Genomic DNA, 13372 nt, shown 5'->3' with positions numbered 1-13372 from the left:
AATTCTTGATATCGTACGGGAACACTGTACATGCAATGACACAGTGATGCTGCTTTTAAAAAGGAAGTTACAAACAAAATTTGACCTTTTGATACCACTTGATACTTTAGAGATTGTCAAACGGCAACAAAACTCACAGATTACTGGAGGGAACAGAACTCTAAAAAGTCAGTATTTACTCAGGGGGAATGGGTATTAGCAAAAAGCTATACTGATAATGAAAAATGGATACCTGCCATTTTCCTAGCAAAAACAGATCCAATATCTTACACCACATGGATGATGATGGCAAATTGTGCGGAGGGTGTGGAGAGTCTGCAGAAGGATCTAGATAGGCTGGGCGAATGGGCCAGGAAATGGCAAATGGAATTTAATGTTGGCAAGTGTGAGGTGGTCCACTTTGGTAGGAAGAATGGTAGGAAGGACTATTACTTACGTGGCGAAAAACTGCAGCAGGCGACGGTGCAGAGGGACCTCGGGGTCCTTGTGCATGAGTCGCAAAAACCCAGCCTGCAAGTGCAGCAGGTGGTCAGGAAGGCGAATGGGATGCTGGCCTTCATAGCGAGGGGGATTGAATATAAAAGTAGGGAGGTCTTGCTGCAGCTGTATAGGGCATTGGTGAGGCCGCAGCTGGAGTACTGTGTGCAGTTTTGGGCGCCGCACCTGCGCAAGGATATTTTGGCCCTGGAGGGAGTGCAGAGGAGGTTTACTAGGCTGATACCGGAGTTGAGGGGGTTGAGCTATGAGGAGAGGCTGAATAAACTAGGCTTGTACTCGTTAGAGTTTAGAAGAATGAGGGGAGATCTCATTGAGACGTATAAGATGATGAATGGGATGGATAGGATAGAGGTGGAAAGACTCTTCCCGCTCAAAAAAGACAGTAGGACTAGGGGGCACAGCCTCAAGATAAAGGGGGGGCGGTTTAGAACGGAGTTGAGGAGGAACTTCTTCACTCAAAGGGTGGTGAATCTCTGGAATTCTCTGCCCGTTGAAGTGGTGGAGGCTGCCTCGCTAAATATTTTTAAGAAGCGGGTTGATGGGTTTTTGATAAGAGAGGGGATTAAGGGTTATGGGGAGAGGGCGGGAAAGTGGAACTGAGCAGCGACAGATCAGCCATGATCTTATTGAATGGCGGGGCAGGCTCGAAGGGCCAGATGGCCTACTCCTGCTCCTATTTCTTATGTTCTTATGTTCTTATGTTCTTATGATGAGGGAGTTTGGCGACATTATATTAAGCAGATACCAGCCTTAGGAAGTGAAATCACTGAAGCTTTACAAAAATACTTACATGGGAAATGCTCAGTAACAATTTCTGAGAACAGAGAGTAACCACAGAGACAAATCCAGATTCTGTTGCTGAAGAATCTTTAAGATCAATTGAAACTGACACAGAAATAGTTTCACATGAAGAATTGCCAACTGAAGAAACAGAGGACACTTCAAAGGTATCAAGTAGCTAAATTCCAGTGCATCGAGTACAACCCAAAAGAAATAGATGACCACCTGAGAGACTCTCTTATTAATAGTATATATGGAAAATAATGCATCCACGATTTAATTGGGTCTGCTGCTGTAATATTAAGAATGGTTGTCATTTGGGGACTAAAGAACTAAAAGGGGAGGAATGTTATACATTGAAGTGATTGCATCTTGGCCAGTATAACATCACGTGATGCAAGCAGAGATATTAGCGGGCTTTTGTGTCTTCCTTCTTCGACCTGGAACGAGCAATATTTCCTTAATAAACCTGCATGGTGTTCTACTTAAATCCAGAATTATGGTGCCTCATCGCTTTTCTCTTTGTGGTAACTCCTGGTCAATACATAACAGCAACCTACATTGGTTGCAGTAGTCAGTTTGCACACAACATGGTTCTATGAACGGCAATGTGATAATGATCAGGTAATCTGTTTCACTGATGCTTGTTGAGGGCTAACGGTTAGCCAGGCCACTGGGAAGAAAGTCCCCTGCTCTTCCTCAAAATAGATCTATGGAACCTTACTTTAACATCCCCTTCAAAAGGCTGTGTGTCAGACAGTACTGGATGCTATAGAAATGTAGGTGTCCCTGCTTTTTAAAAATCTTTTCTGAAAGACTTACTTTTTCAATTGATGCCCCAGTCCAAATCGATCCTTTGTTGATGTCTGGAAAACATCAACTGTTGGAACTGTAAGATTATGGGGGAGAGAGAGAAAGAGACAAAGGATACAATTAGGACAAAGTGAAAAATAAATAGCCTTTCATGAATTAAAAATAAGGAGCCCTCAAAGGTGCCTTGTCTTTCTGTAAATTATTTACATACATTGACTGGTTTAATTGTCCAATGTCTGGGAATGAATGATCACTGTGTCATAGCTCCAATTACAGTAAATTAAGAACTGTGGGAATGAATTTGTTAAATACAGTACTTTAAATGGAAATGGTTCTGGATAAAGAGCAGTGGGACATTGTGTTTGACACACAAGAGAATAAAGCTTTGCTCATTCCTTCTGAGCTTATAAATCAGTAAAATCATATTCACAAATAAAACCACCTTGAATTAAGTACAAGAATTATAAAAATGGGCACGATATTTTGTGTATTTAACACTAGAGAAAAAAAGACACAATCTATTTATTGTATGTACATATACCTGTAAATGCTAACATTCTATTTTCCCCTTCCCTTCCTTGTTTCTATGGAGACATAACATTGTTAACTACACAGCAGTAGAGTCAAGGGCCATATTTTCCTGCTTGTTAGTGTTAATGAAAATCATTGGACACAAGTTGATTATTTATCCATGTTTCGCTATACCTACCTTTTCAGATTTAGTTACAGATATTAGTGAAAATTGGTAATAAAAAATTGATAGATGTTTGCTAAGACCTTGTGAAAGCCATTAATGGTAAATTTCTTATCTCATGTGTAGTGCATCAGTGGAATTCTTTACTGCAGAAGGCTGTAAATGCTAAACTGTTAAGTATGTTCAAGGCTGAGATAGACAGACTTTTAATCATTAAAGCAGTTAAGGGTTATGGGCATAAGGTGGGAAAGTGGAGTGGAGAATTATCATGTCAGATCAGTCATGACCTCAGTGAATGGCAAAGCAGAACTAGTGGGCCAAATGGTCTACTTCTGCTCCTTATGGTAAAGAAGGTGCATGGGGTCACAAGTTCTGCAAGTGCACAGTTAAATGAAAAATGTCAAGCTCACACCATTAAAGGTGAAACAGTCTGCTAGGTCAGCCCCCAATTCACTATCTTAAATATCTGCTCCCTCCATCAGTGATGCACAGCAGCTGCAGTGGGTGCCATCTGCAAGATGCACTGCAGCAACTTGTGCAGGCTCCAATGGAAATTCTTCTCAGCCTGCGGTTACTATTACAGGGGGAGAGAGTAGGGTCGTGGTAATGCCCTTGGACTAATAATCTGATTTAACATCTGGGGGCACGAGTTCAAATCCCACTGTGGCAGCTGGCGGAATTTAAATTAACAAAGGTCTGCAGCAACAGCACTGAAGCGGTTGGAAGAGGACCTGCACAGTGAATATTAAAGTTGGTGAATGGAGCGCTGACCAAACAAATTGCTTTGTCCTTGATGGTATCAAGCTTCTCAAGGGTTGTTGGAGATGCATTCATCCAGACAAGTAGAGAGTATCCCATCACATTCCTAAGTTGCGCCTTTTGAATGGTTGGCAAGCTTTGGGGATTCAGGAAGTGAGTTACTTGCCACAGAATTACTTGCCTTTGACCTGCTGTTGTAGCCAATATATTTATATGGCTGGTCCAGTTCAGTTTCTGGTCAGTGGTAATACCCAGGATGTTGATAGTAGGGTATTCTTCAATGGTAATGCCATGGAATGGCAAGTGGGAGCTGATTAGATTCTTTCTTGTTGGACGGGTCATTGCCTGGCAGCTGGATGCCACGAAGGTCACTTGCCACTTTAAATCTGAGGCTCAATATTGTCCACATTCTGCTGTATATGGGCATGGACTGCTTCAGTATCTATGGAGTCACAAATGGTGCTGAACATCGTGCAGTCATCAGCGAACATCCCTGCTTCTGACCTTATTGTGGAGGACAAAGCAGCTGAAAATGTTTGGGCCTAGGGCACTGCCGTGAGGAACTTCAGCAGTGATAAATAGAAACATAAAAGATCGGAGCAAGAGGAGGCCATTTGGCCCTATGAGCCTGCTCCACCATTCATTACGATTATGGCTGATCATCCAACTCAGTAGTCTAATTTTGCTTTTTCCCCATAACCTTTGATCCCATTCACCCCAAGTGCTATATCCAGCCACCTCTTGAATACATTCAACATTTTGGCATCAACTATTTCCAGTGGTAATGAATTCCACAGGGTCATCGCTCTTTGAGAGAAGAATTATCTCCTCACCTCTGTCCTAAATAGTCTACCCTGAGTCCTCAGATTGTGACCCCTGGTTCTGGACTTCCCCACCATTGGGAATATCCTCTCTGCATCTATCCTGTCTAGTCCTGTTAGAATTTTATAAATCTCTATGAGATTACCCCTCATTCGCCTGAATTCCAGTGCAAACAATCCTAACCAGGAACTGAGATGATTGGCCTCTAAGGACCCACAACCATCTTTGTGTGTACTAGGGTATGACTCCAACCCGTGAACAGTTTTCCCTCTAATTCTCTTTGACTTCAGTTGTGCTGGGGCTTCTTGGTCTCCGTCTAATACTGGCTTGATGTCAAGAGCAGTTATTCTTAAATCATCTTGGGATTCTGCCCTTTTGTCCATGTTTGGACCAAAATTGTAATAAGGTCTGCAGCTAAATGGTTCTTGTGAAACCCAAACTGAGCACCAGTGAGCAAACTGTTTCTGTGAAAGTTCTGCTTGATAGCACAGCCAATTACACCTTCCATCACTTTGCTGATGATCGAAATGATCAGGCAGTAATTGGCCAGGACAAGACAAAGCAAGGCAATTTTCCACATTGTCAGTGGATGCCAATGTTATAAATGTACTGGAGCAGATTGACTTGGGACACAGCTAATTCTGGAACTCAAGACTTTAATAATATTGCCAGGAATTGTCAGGGCCCATAATCTTTGCAGTGTCCAGTGCCTTCAGCTGGTGCTTAATGTCAGATGGAGTGAATTGAATTGACTGAAGACTGGCATTCGTGCGACTGAGGGCCTTAGGAGGATGTCAAGATCAATCATCCACTTGGCACTTCTGGTTGAAGATGCTTACAAATGTCTTGTCTTCTGCACTACCCCATTATTAAGGCTGGAGATATTTATGGAACTTCCTCCTCAGGTTCATTGCTCTATTGTCCATCACGATTTACGACAGGATGATCTGATCCATTCTAGACATTAAACATTTGTACAGCGAGTACGTTTGGGAGTGGACTGTGGTAGCCGAAGTGAAGTGTTCCATTTGACTCCTCGTACAAGGTAGCAAATGAGAGTTTCAGAGAGAATAAAGGGATTTCTCAATCATTTGCCATGCCATAGTTGGATTAACAAACTTTGGCAGTTAAACAGGTCACATGGCAAAGACGATTTTGTAGACATATTAACATAGCAGTTTTGTTTAATATGTGCTATTCGTATGGCCCTCCAACTGTTCAGTGAACACACAAAGGCTGATCAATAGCCAGAATGGATTTCCAGGAACAGTGGGCTCAACTGAAAAATAACCAGTTGCACTGGGAAGATGAAAATATGGTATACCGGAAAGAAAATCTTATATCGGTTTTATCTTCTTTATCTGAACCTATCTGGTGAATGCATTGCTTGATCTATTCTAGGAGGGCGCAGGAACTTGGGGAGTTCTAGAGAGCTGCACCTGTCGAGAAGGCCAAGGAAGAATTCTCATAATGCAGAAGGAACATTTTCAGTAAAAATTATGCTAAGTTTGAAAATTAGATTTCCAGCTTGGAGAGTGAAAATTGAAACATTAATGTTTAGAGTCAAAGAGTCACAGACTCTTTAGCCCAATCGGTCCATGCTGATCATGGTGCCCTCCAGCTCGTCCCAGTTGCCCACTTTTGGCCCATATCCCTCTAATCCTTTCCCATCAAATGTACTTATTTAAATGCTTTTTAAATTTTGCTATTGTACCTGCCTTAACCACTTTTTCTGGCAGTTCATTCCATATGTATGTGAAGTGATTTACTGTCAGGTCTCTTTTAAATTTTTCCCCTCTCATTTTAAACCTATGTCCTTTAGTTTTCAATTTCCCTTCCCTGGGAAAAAGACTATGTGCTTTCTTCTGAAAGTTAAAGATACAGTTTATTTCATTAGTTACAAGTAAGGCTTACATTAACACTGTAATGAAGTTACTGTGAAATTCCCCGAGTTGCCATACCCCGGCACCTGTTCAGGTCAATGCACCCAACCTGCACATCTTTCAGAATGTGGGAGGAAAATGAAGCACCTGGAGGAAAACCACGCAAACAGAGGGAGACCGTGCAAACTCCACACAGACAGTGACCCAAGCCAGGAATCGAATCCAGGTCCCTAGAGCTGTGAGGCAGCAGTGCTAACCACTGTGCCACCCTTATTTATGCCCCTCATGGTTTTATACACCTAATAAGATCACCCCTCATTCTCCTCTGCTCTAAGGAATAAAGCCCTAGCCTGGCCAACCTCTCCTGATAACTCATGCCCACAAGTCCTGTGAAATCTTGTAAATCTTCTTTTACTCTTTCCAGTTTACCAATGTGTTTTTATAACTGATGAAGGCCAATGTGCTAAATGCCTTCTTCACCACCCTGTCTACCTGTGACATCACTTTCAATGAACTATGTACTTGTACTCTGAGGTCCCTCTGTTCCTCAACACTCCTCAGGTTTTCAACAAGAAACAACACATGTTCTTAACAAACAGAAAAAATTGGGATTCAAGATTTTTAGAAATGCACCAAGGGGATATTTTGGATTAAAATTTAAGAATCCTGGAAAGACTCAGCAGATTCATGCCTGAAAACGGCACAGTAAAGTTAAAACCTTCGGTCAATGGTCTTTCGTTAGAAAATCAACCAGTAACATTAATTCTACACTCTTTTTACCGATGCTGACTGACCTGCTCTGTATTTGTAGCATCTTCATTTTCTTTTCTGATTTCCACTATCTCCAGGACCTGCTTTTAGTTTAACACAGTGGATGGTTGGGCGAGGCTTTTCTCCTGCTTTGTGTAATGACATAAGTATGGGGTGCATATTACACAACCTCCCATCTCAGGTAGGAGTTGGAAGGCAAGGAGCTGTCAAATTGGACATCATGCAATGGGCGTTGTTCGTGGTGCCTATCTGCTATTCACTCCCCAGTGATAATTTTACCAATGGCTGGGGAAATGTTAGGAGGCCCATCTGCTTGTTGGCTAATTGAGGTTCTTATGCGACTAATTACTGGTCAGTTAAGAGCTTCCTCCAGCCACTGCTAGGATTTAAGCCAAGGCAGGATAGATCAATGCAAAATGTGCACCCTGGCAGCTCCCATTGCCCAATCTCATTGCAGGTTAAAGGGGTGGAGTGCCTCCTTTACAGGCCTACTGTGCCCATCAGTGGCTCTTCCCCAAATTCCGGTCTCCCCCACTTCCCTATCGACACCACCCACCCCAACAATTCCCCTACCCCCCAAGCTCCCAAATGCAACACAGCTTGGCTCTGGTGAGACATCACTCCATTTAACTTCACAAACAACTTCACCAATGACTGCTTTTGAGGGCTGGATGCAGTCTCTGGTCCAGGTGTCGCTGTGGGGACCAGAAAGCTGCCAATCTTAAATGGGGGCAGAAGTCTAGCCTCCAGCCAATTAACAGTCTAATTATGATGGAGTTGAGTTATAGATCAGCCATGTCCTAATTAAATGGCAGAACAGTCTCAACATTATGAATGTTCCTTGGGAAATCCACAGACTGCGATGCTTCCAGGACAATTATAAACATATTTTTTATGAGTTTTTGAAGAATCAATAAGGGATTTGTTTTCACTGTGTGCTCCATATGTCACCACATACCAAACTTGTTCTTCCACTTGCAACAGCTATTAGAATTGCTGGTGATTTTACTCTTCACTCACTTTAAGTGGAATATGACAATTCAGACATCAAGGGCATTTTGCATGCTCTTAACATCACTTTGCATATTTGTACATTGGTTTTGCACAATGTTAAATGAGACGACAGAGCCAATTTACGTCTGTCATACACTGTATATCAAACTCAGAAATGGTATGTAGCACAAGGTCCATAAGTCAAGTTAGCACGCTAACTTTATTAGTGTTGACTGACCGAGGTCATGAAGTTTCAGGGGTTTTTCTTCCCTGTAATTTATCCTCAGGCATTCTTGGAACCTAAGGCCTGTTAGAGTTTGCATTTTGGCTGCTGAGACAGCACATGCATGGCCTGCTTTGTTACTGCCTTGTTTGGCAGTAAGAGAAGTAATTAAAAAAAAAAGCATATAAAGCAAAGAAAAATCTAATCGTGAGGAGAATTGAATCTAATCTCAAATTGTCCAAATAATATGGTATGAGGTATAATGGCCAATGTGAATATTATTACCAGATCAGAACATGACAGCAGTATCTAAATAGTATGCATTGTTTGCAATAACATTTTTCTTTCAGTCTCCTATCAGCTATGCATCAGCACATCAGCCGCAAAAAGATTTTGTATGGAATGACAAGTGATGGATTCCCCCATTGCTTGGACGGATGAGTGCTCAGCAAGGGAACCAATCATTCACAATCTAGATTGGTGTCGTCTCATATGTGATACTGAATGACAAACAGCCTAGAGTGCATTACAAGGCATCTCAGCATTTCACATGTTAGCTGGGCTTTCAGCAGCTTAGCTTGTAACCAGCTCCAAATATTTAGTAGAACACCAAATAGAATTCCACTGATGAAGGAAGGAACCTGTACATCCTGTTTGCTTTAATTAATTATGGCACTGTAAAGTCAATTCGGCTGCCATGCTCACCATTGCATGCTGAGGTTTTTCAGTCCATCATTGGCCAAGGTAGGAGATAGCTGGAGTCAAGTGCCAGGATTGTGAGTCCAAAATTCTGATCATAATGTACATATATTGACTTGTGCAGGAACCTCTACTGTGTCAGCTATTTGACAGTGGAATGGAATTTCGGCAAAGCTCATCCACATTCTGCCCCTTGCCTACACAAGTGCACAGTTCTTTGAATTATACTCAAAAGGAAGAAGCATGGGCAAATTTTCCTTCCTGTAACCAAGGACTTGTTCAAGCAAATTGCAACATCCCAACCAATATACTGGATGAGGCTAACTAACCAGCTATCTAATCCTAAACTTTAACTATTTATGCTATTTTTATCATTGTGAGACTGTGTTAGTGCCTTATTAAAGTTACACTCACAGATCTTTACTGCAAGCACATGCACAAAAATAGAGAGGCACTTGAAACCATTGTCCTTACTCTCACTGCAAGCTCTGTTCTCTAGCTACTGACTCCATATCCCTCTCCTTGGAAACTGTCTGAGGTTGAACCAGACAATTCACAATCCTGGTGCCATAAATGAGCCTGAGATGATCTTTCAGTCACACCATCACCAAGGCCACCTATTTCCATAATATAACCTCATCCCACCCTTGCCTCAGCTCACTTTCTATTGAAACCCTAATCCAGGCCTTTTGTTATTTCTAGACTAGACTATTCAAACATACTCCTGACTGATCTTCCACATTTTGCCCTCCATAAATTTGAGGTCATCCAAAACTCTGCTGCTCAGATCTTAACTAGGACTAAATTCCATTCATACATCACCCCTTTGTTCACTGCACTATATTGGCTTTTGGTTAAGAAACATGTTGATTTGAAAATTCAAATACTTGCTTTAAAGGCCACCATGACCTAGGTCCTCCATATCTTCAGAATCTCTTCTAGCACCTGCAAATTCTCCTCTAATTCTGGCCTCATGAGCATCACTAATTCTAATTACTCCATCATTGGTGGCCATGTCTTCAGATGCCTATGTGTCAAGTTCTGGAATATGTTCCCTGAACCTCGCTTTGCTCCTTCAAGGCCCTCATTTAAATCTGCCCTTTTTGACCAAACTTTTGGTCACTTGCCTGAAGACATCCTTATGAATTTGTAATAATATTTTGATTCATAATGGTTTGTGAAGTTCCTCAGGAATATTTAAACTACATTTTAAGGTAGTTAAATACATGTAGTTGTTGTCGCCATCTTGGGAGCTGGAATTTTTTTTCTCAATGCTCTTGTCACTGGAAGTTAGTTGGGGTGGGAAAGTTCTGCCCGTTGTTTGATCATCCAATCCTGAGTTGGACCCATTTTACGGGATGCGGGTTCATTATGTATTTAGGGTAGGCATCTGGAATCAGCTATTGTCAGGAAATTGTGAGATTCTGTTTTGCAACATTTGATCCAATCCCTGACTCGAGATGAACTACATGGAAAAAGGACACCAGTCTACTGAAGATCTGAAACCTGTTTTGTGCAAATAGCTGTGCATGAGTCGGTATCACTGCTGCCAATAATAGGGGAGCTTGGCCATTTAAAAGGTGGCTAAGACTAGTTTCTGTCCCTCTTTGGTTCACCCTGGCCATCTTTCCACTGTTGCTTGAAAGTCAAAATTGTCCTTCCCACCCACCATTCTGTTCTTATTGAAGGATGGCCTTACCCTGGCGGGAATATTAGATGGTTTGTGTAACTTATCTCATAACCCCTTTGTCCACTCGTCACCCCCTCATATTGGATGAATGGATGGAGGAAATGACTGATGAGATACAGAATTTGTCCTCTTCCCACTAACACGGTCACTATGCTGCCTGAGATCCGGTGATATAGTTGATCCCCAAGATCTGTTAGGCGTCAAACCACACCAGAAAAAGTGGTCACCCTCTGGAGTACTGAGGGAAGTGAAAGTGAATCCTTTTAGGATAGTCTTCTTGCTTTAGGTTACCAATGAGGAACATTTCCTACCGTTAGTGTGTATCGAAAGTGATCTTGAATGACCCACAATTTTAGACAGTGTCTGCATAAATGTTCAATTTGTGTTCTTGTAGGTACTGGGAAGATAAAGTCAGAAGATAATCTCCCTTTTACGATAGCTATATTTTTCATCACCATCAAAATGAATGATTAGATGGCAAAGCTGAGTTTTAGCAACTATATGTATTCAACTTGTTTGATATTGACAACATTGCTGTGAGCAAACACTCAAATGAACCTAAAGGTACAGACCAGTACTAACCTGGACCATTTAAATACTGTGTGAGGGAACAATGCAGCCGCACTATCACAGGTTCTGTGCGAATTACGTCCCAAGCAATAGCAATCTCCTCCTGTCAAATAGCCAGGCAAGCAGAAACAGAACAATTTATTCAGAAATATGAAAGTAACGAGATCTATCTGAAATGTATAATGAATGATCACAGTAAACACACACTTCATTCACTTTCTAATATATAATAACAAATATACCTGCGTATCTTGTGTACTGAACCTGACACCATTTAAGTTGTCATCCTAACAGCTCAATCATGCTTGACTCCTTTTAAATTGTTACCATCCATCGTCACAATCCATTGCAAGGAACTGGTGGAGGCTCAAGTTAGAAGGAAACTCAGACTGGGATCTTGTTGGCAAAATTCATCTTGTTGATAATTTTACTGAAATGTTTGCGTTCAGAATATTTCATCTGTCCCAAGTGTGGGTGAGGTGATGGGTCATGTTCATCAAAGTCTGTGTAGTCAGTAAAAATTGATGGGCAATAGGACCATGCAACGTCCTATTTCCTTCAGGAGACAGTTTGAGGTTCAGGCTTGACATAATCTAGCCAGAGTCTTTGCCATCCTAGCTGCTAACTCACTGGGAACTAAATTATTTTGTTCATCATGGTTTTCACTGCCACTTGATGCTAATATTTTTGTACTCTAATTCCATTGAGAAGAACTTGCAAGAGGTGGCCAGATTACAAGTTTAATGGAATAATCATGTGTTGGGCATGCTCATAACATAACCACATTAAAATATTTAAAGGGGAAACAATGTAATGAATTAATTTTTGGTGTTCAAACTATACAATTTCATAAACAAATAAACTGTGAATATTACTGTCCCACCCACCACAGGAATCAGAGTGAGGGCAGATAATGGAAAGGTCTGTTGACTTCAGGTGGGATTTTACAGTTTCGGGATTTGCGAGGCTGTAAAATCCCATCCAGTATCTATAAATCAAATCTAACAACTGGTTAATAACTTAGTTTCTCATCTGTAGGCACTTAAATCAAAGTGGTTAAATTGCAGGGGAGGTGATCTCTTGCAAGTATAAAATGAGAAATTTCCATTTTCTACTTAACTCAGTTTGTCTATTATTATTACTTATGTGAAAAATTTTGTCACCACATTTAAAAATAGTACCCAAGTTGCACACAGTGATTGAAAACATTGGATGCTACATCCAGTTAAATTAGAAATGCAGCTGTAAAGAGTACATTTCAAAGTGGGGTTGTTCACTGACGATTATTTGCCTGGATAAGTGTGGTTCCAACAATACTTTAGGAAGTTTGACACTATTCAGGCCAAAGCAGGATGTTCAATTGGCACCAATCCACCATTTTAAATATTCATTCTCTCCACTACCCACACCCAGTGACAGCAATGTGCGCTGTACACCACAATACATTGCAGCAAATCACCAAGTCTCTTTCGACAACACTATCCAAACATGTAACCAATACCATCCAGAAGGACATCGCAGTAGATACATGGGAACACCACTACCTGCAAATCCCTCTCCAAGTAACACATCATCCTGACTTGGAACTTCCTTAGCTGTTGCTGAGTCAAAATTCTGCAACTCTCTTCCGAACAGCACTGGGGTGTACCCATGGATGGCTCACCTCCACCTTCTGAAGGCCAACTAGAGATGGGAAATAAATGTTGGCCTTGCCTGTAACAGTCACATCCCATGAAAGAATAAGAAAAAATGGTTTCACACACTGAAGGAAATCTCTCCCAATACTGTAACTGATGAACATCCACCTTTGAGCCCATTGGTCCATGTTTCAATTATAGGAGAAATGCCTCTCTTCCATCTTCTACAATTCATTCTGATCACCCTATGAATGATATTCCTGGGATTGGATTCAGTGCTTAGACAATTGTTATAAATAGTGCTCTTGAGTTAAGGAAGACAACAAATAGGCTCAGGCGCCCATTCTGCTCAGTGACTTCCTTGAGGAATTTTACACATGTGGAATCCTGCCAATAGCAGCACTGAGCTCACACATTACTGACCCTAACTTTCAGAACTCAGGCCTGCAGAAACAGCAGTCAGGTGAGTTCCTGAAAGGCAGTCCCAGTACTTTGTTCAAATGACCTGCTGCCAAGTCTGGGACATAAATCAAGATGTTT

General features: G+C 41.5%; 1 protein-coding gene across 1 annotated transcript in view; it reads right to left on the bottom strand.

The window, feature by feature from the left end:
* Positions 1-13372, bottom strand: part of parp8 (poly (ADP-ribose) polymerase family, member 8) — a 377525-nt gene that overhangs the window by 103491 nt on the left and 260662 nt on the right. Inside the window, exons 9-10 of the mRNA XM_080185528.1 lie at positions 11208-11298; positions 2101-2167 (exon numbers count right to left, since the gene is read on the bottom strand). Coding sequence (XP_080041654.1) covers positions 2101-2167; positions 11208-11298 — 158 coding nt within the window. The remainder of the gene's footprint in view (positions 1-2100; positions 2168-11207; positions 11299-13372) is intronic.

The sequence above is a fragment of the Carcharhinus amblyrhynchos genome, chromosome 1 (assembly GCF_965287045.1).
Source record: "Carcharhinus amblyrhynchos chromosome 1, sCarAmb.v2.hapA, whole genome shotgun sequence".
Lineage (NCBI taxonomy): Eukaryota > Metazoa > Chordata > Chondrichthyes > Carcharhiniformes > Carcharhinidae > Carcharhinus > Carcharhinus amblyrhynchos.
Note: the sequence above shows the minus strand (reverse complement) of the source record. Positions and strands in the feature narration are given on the sequence as shown.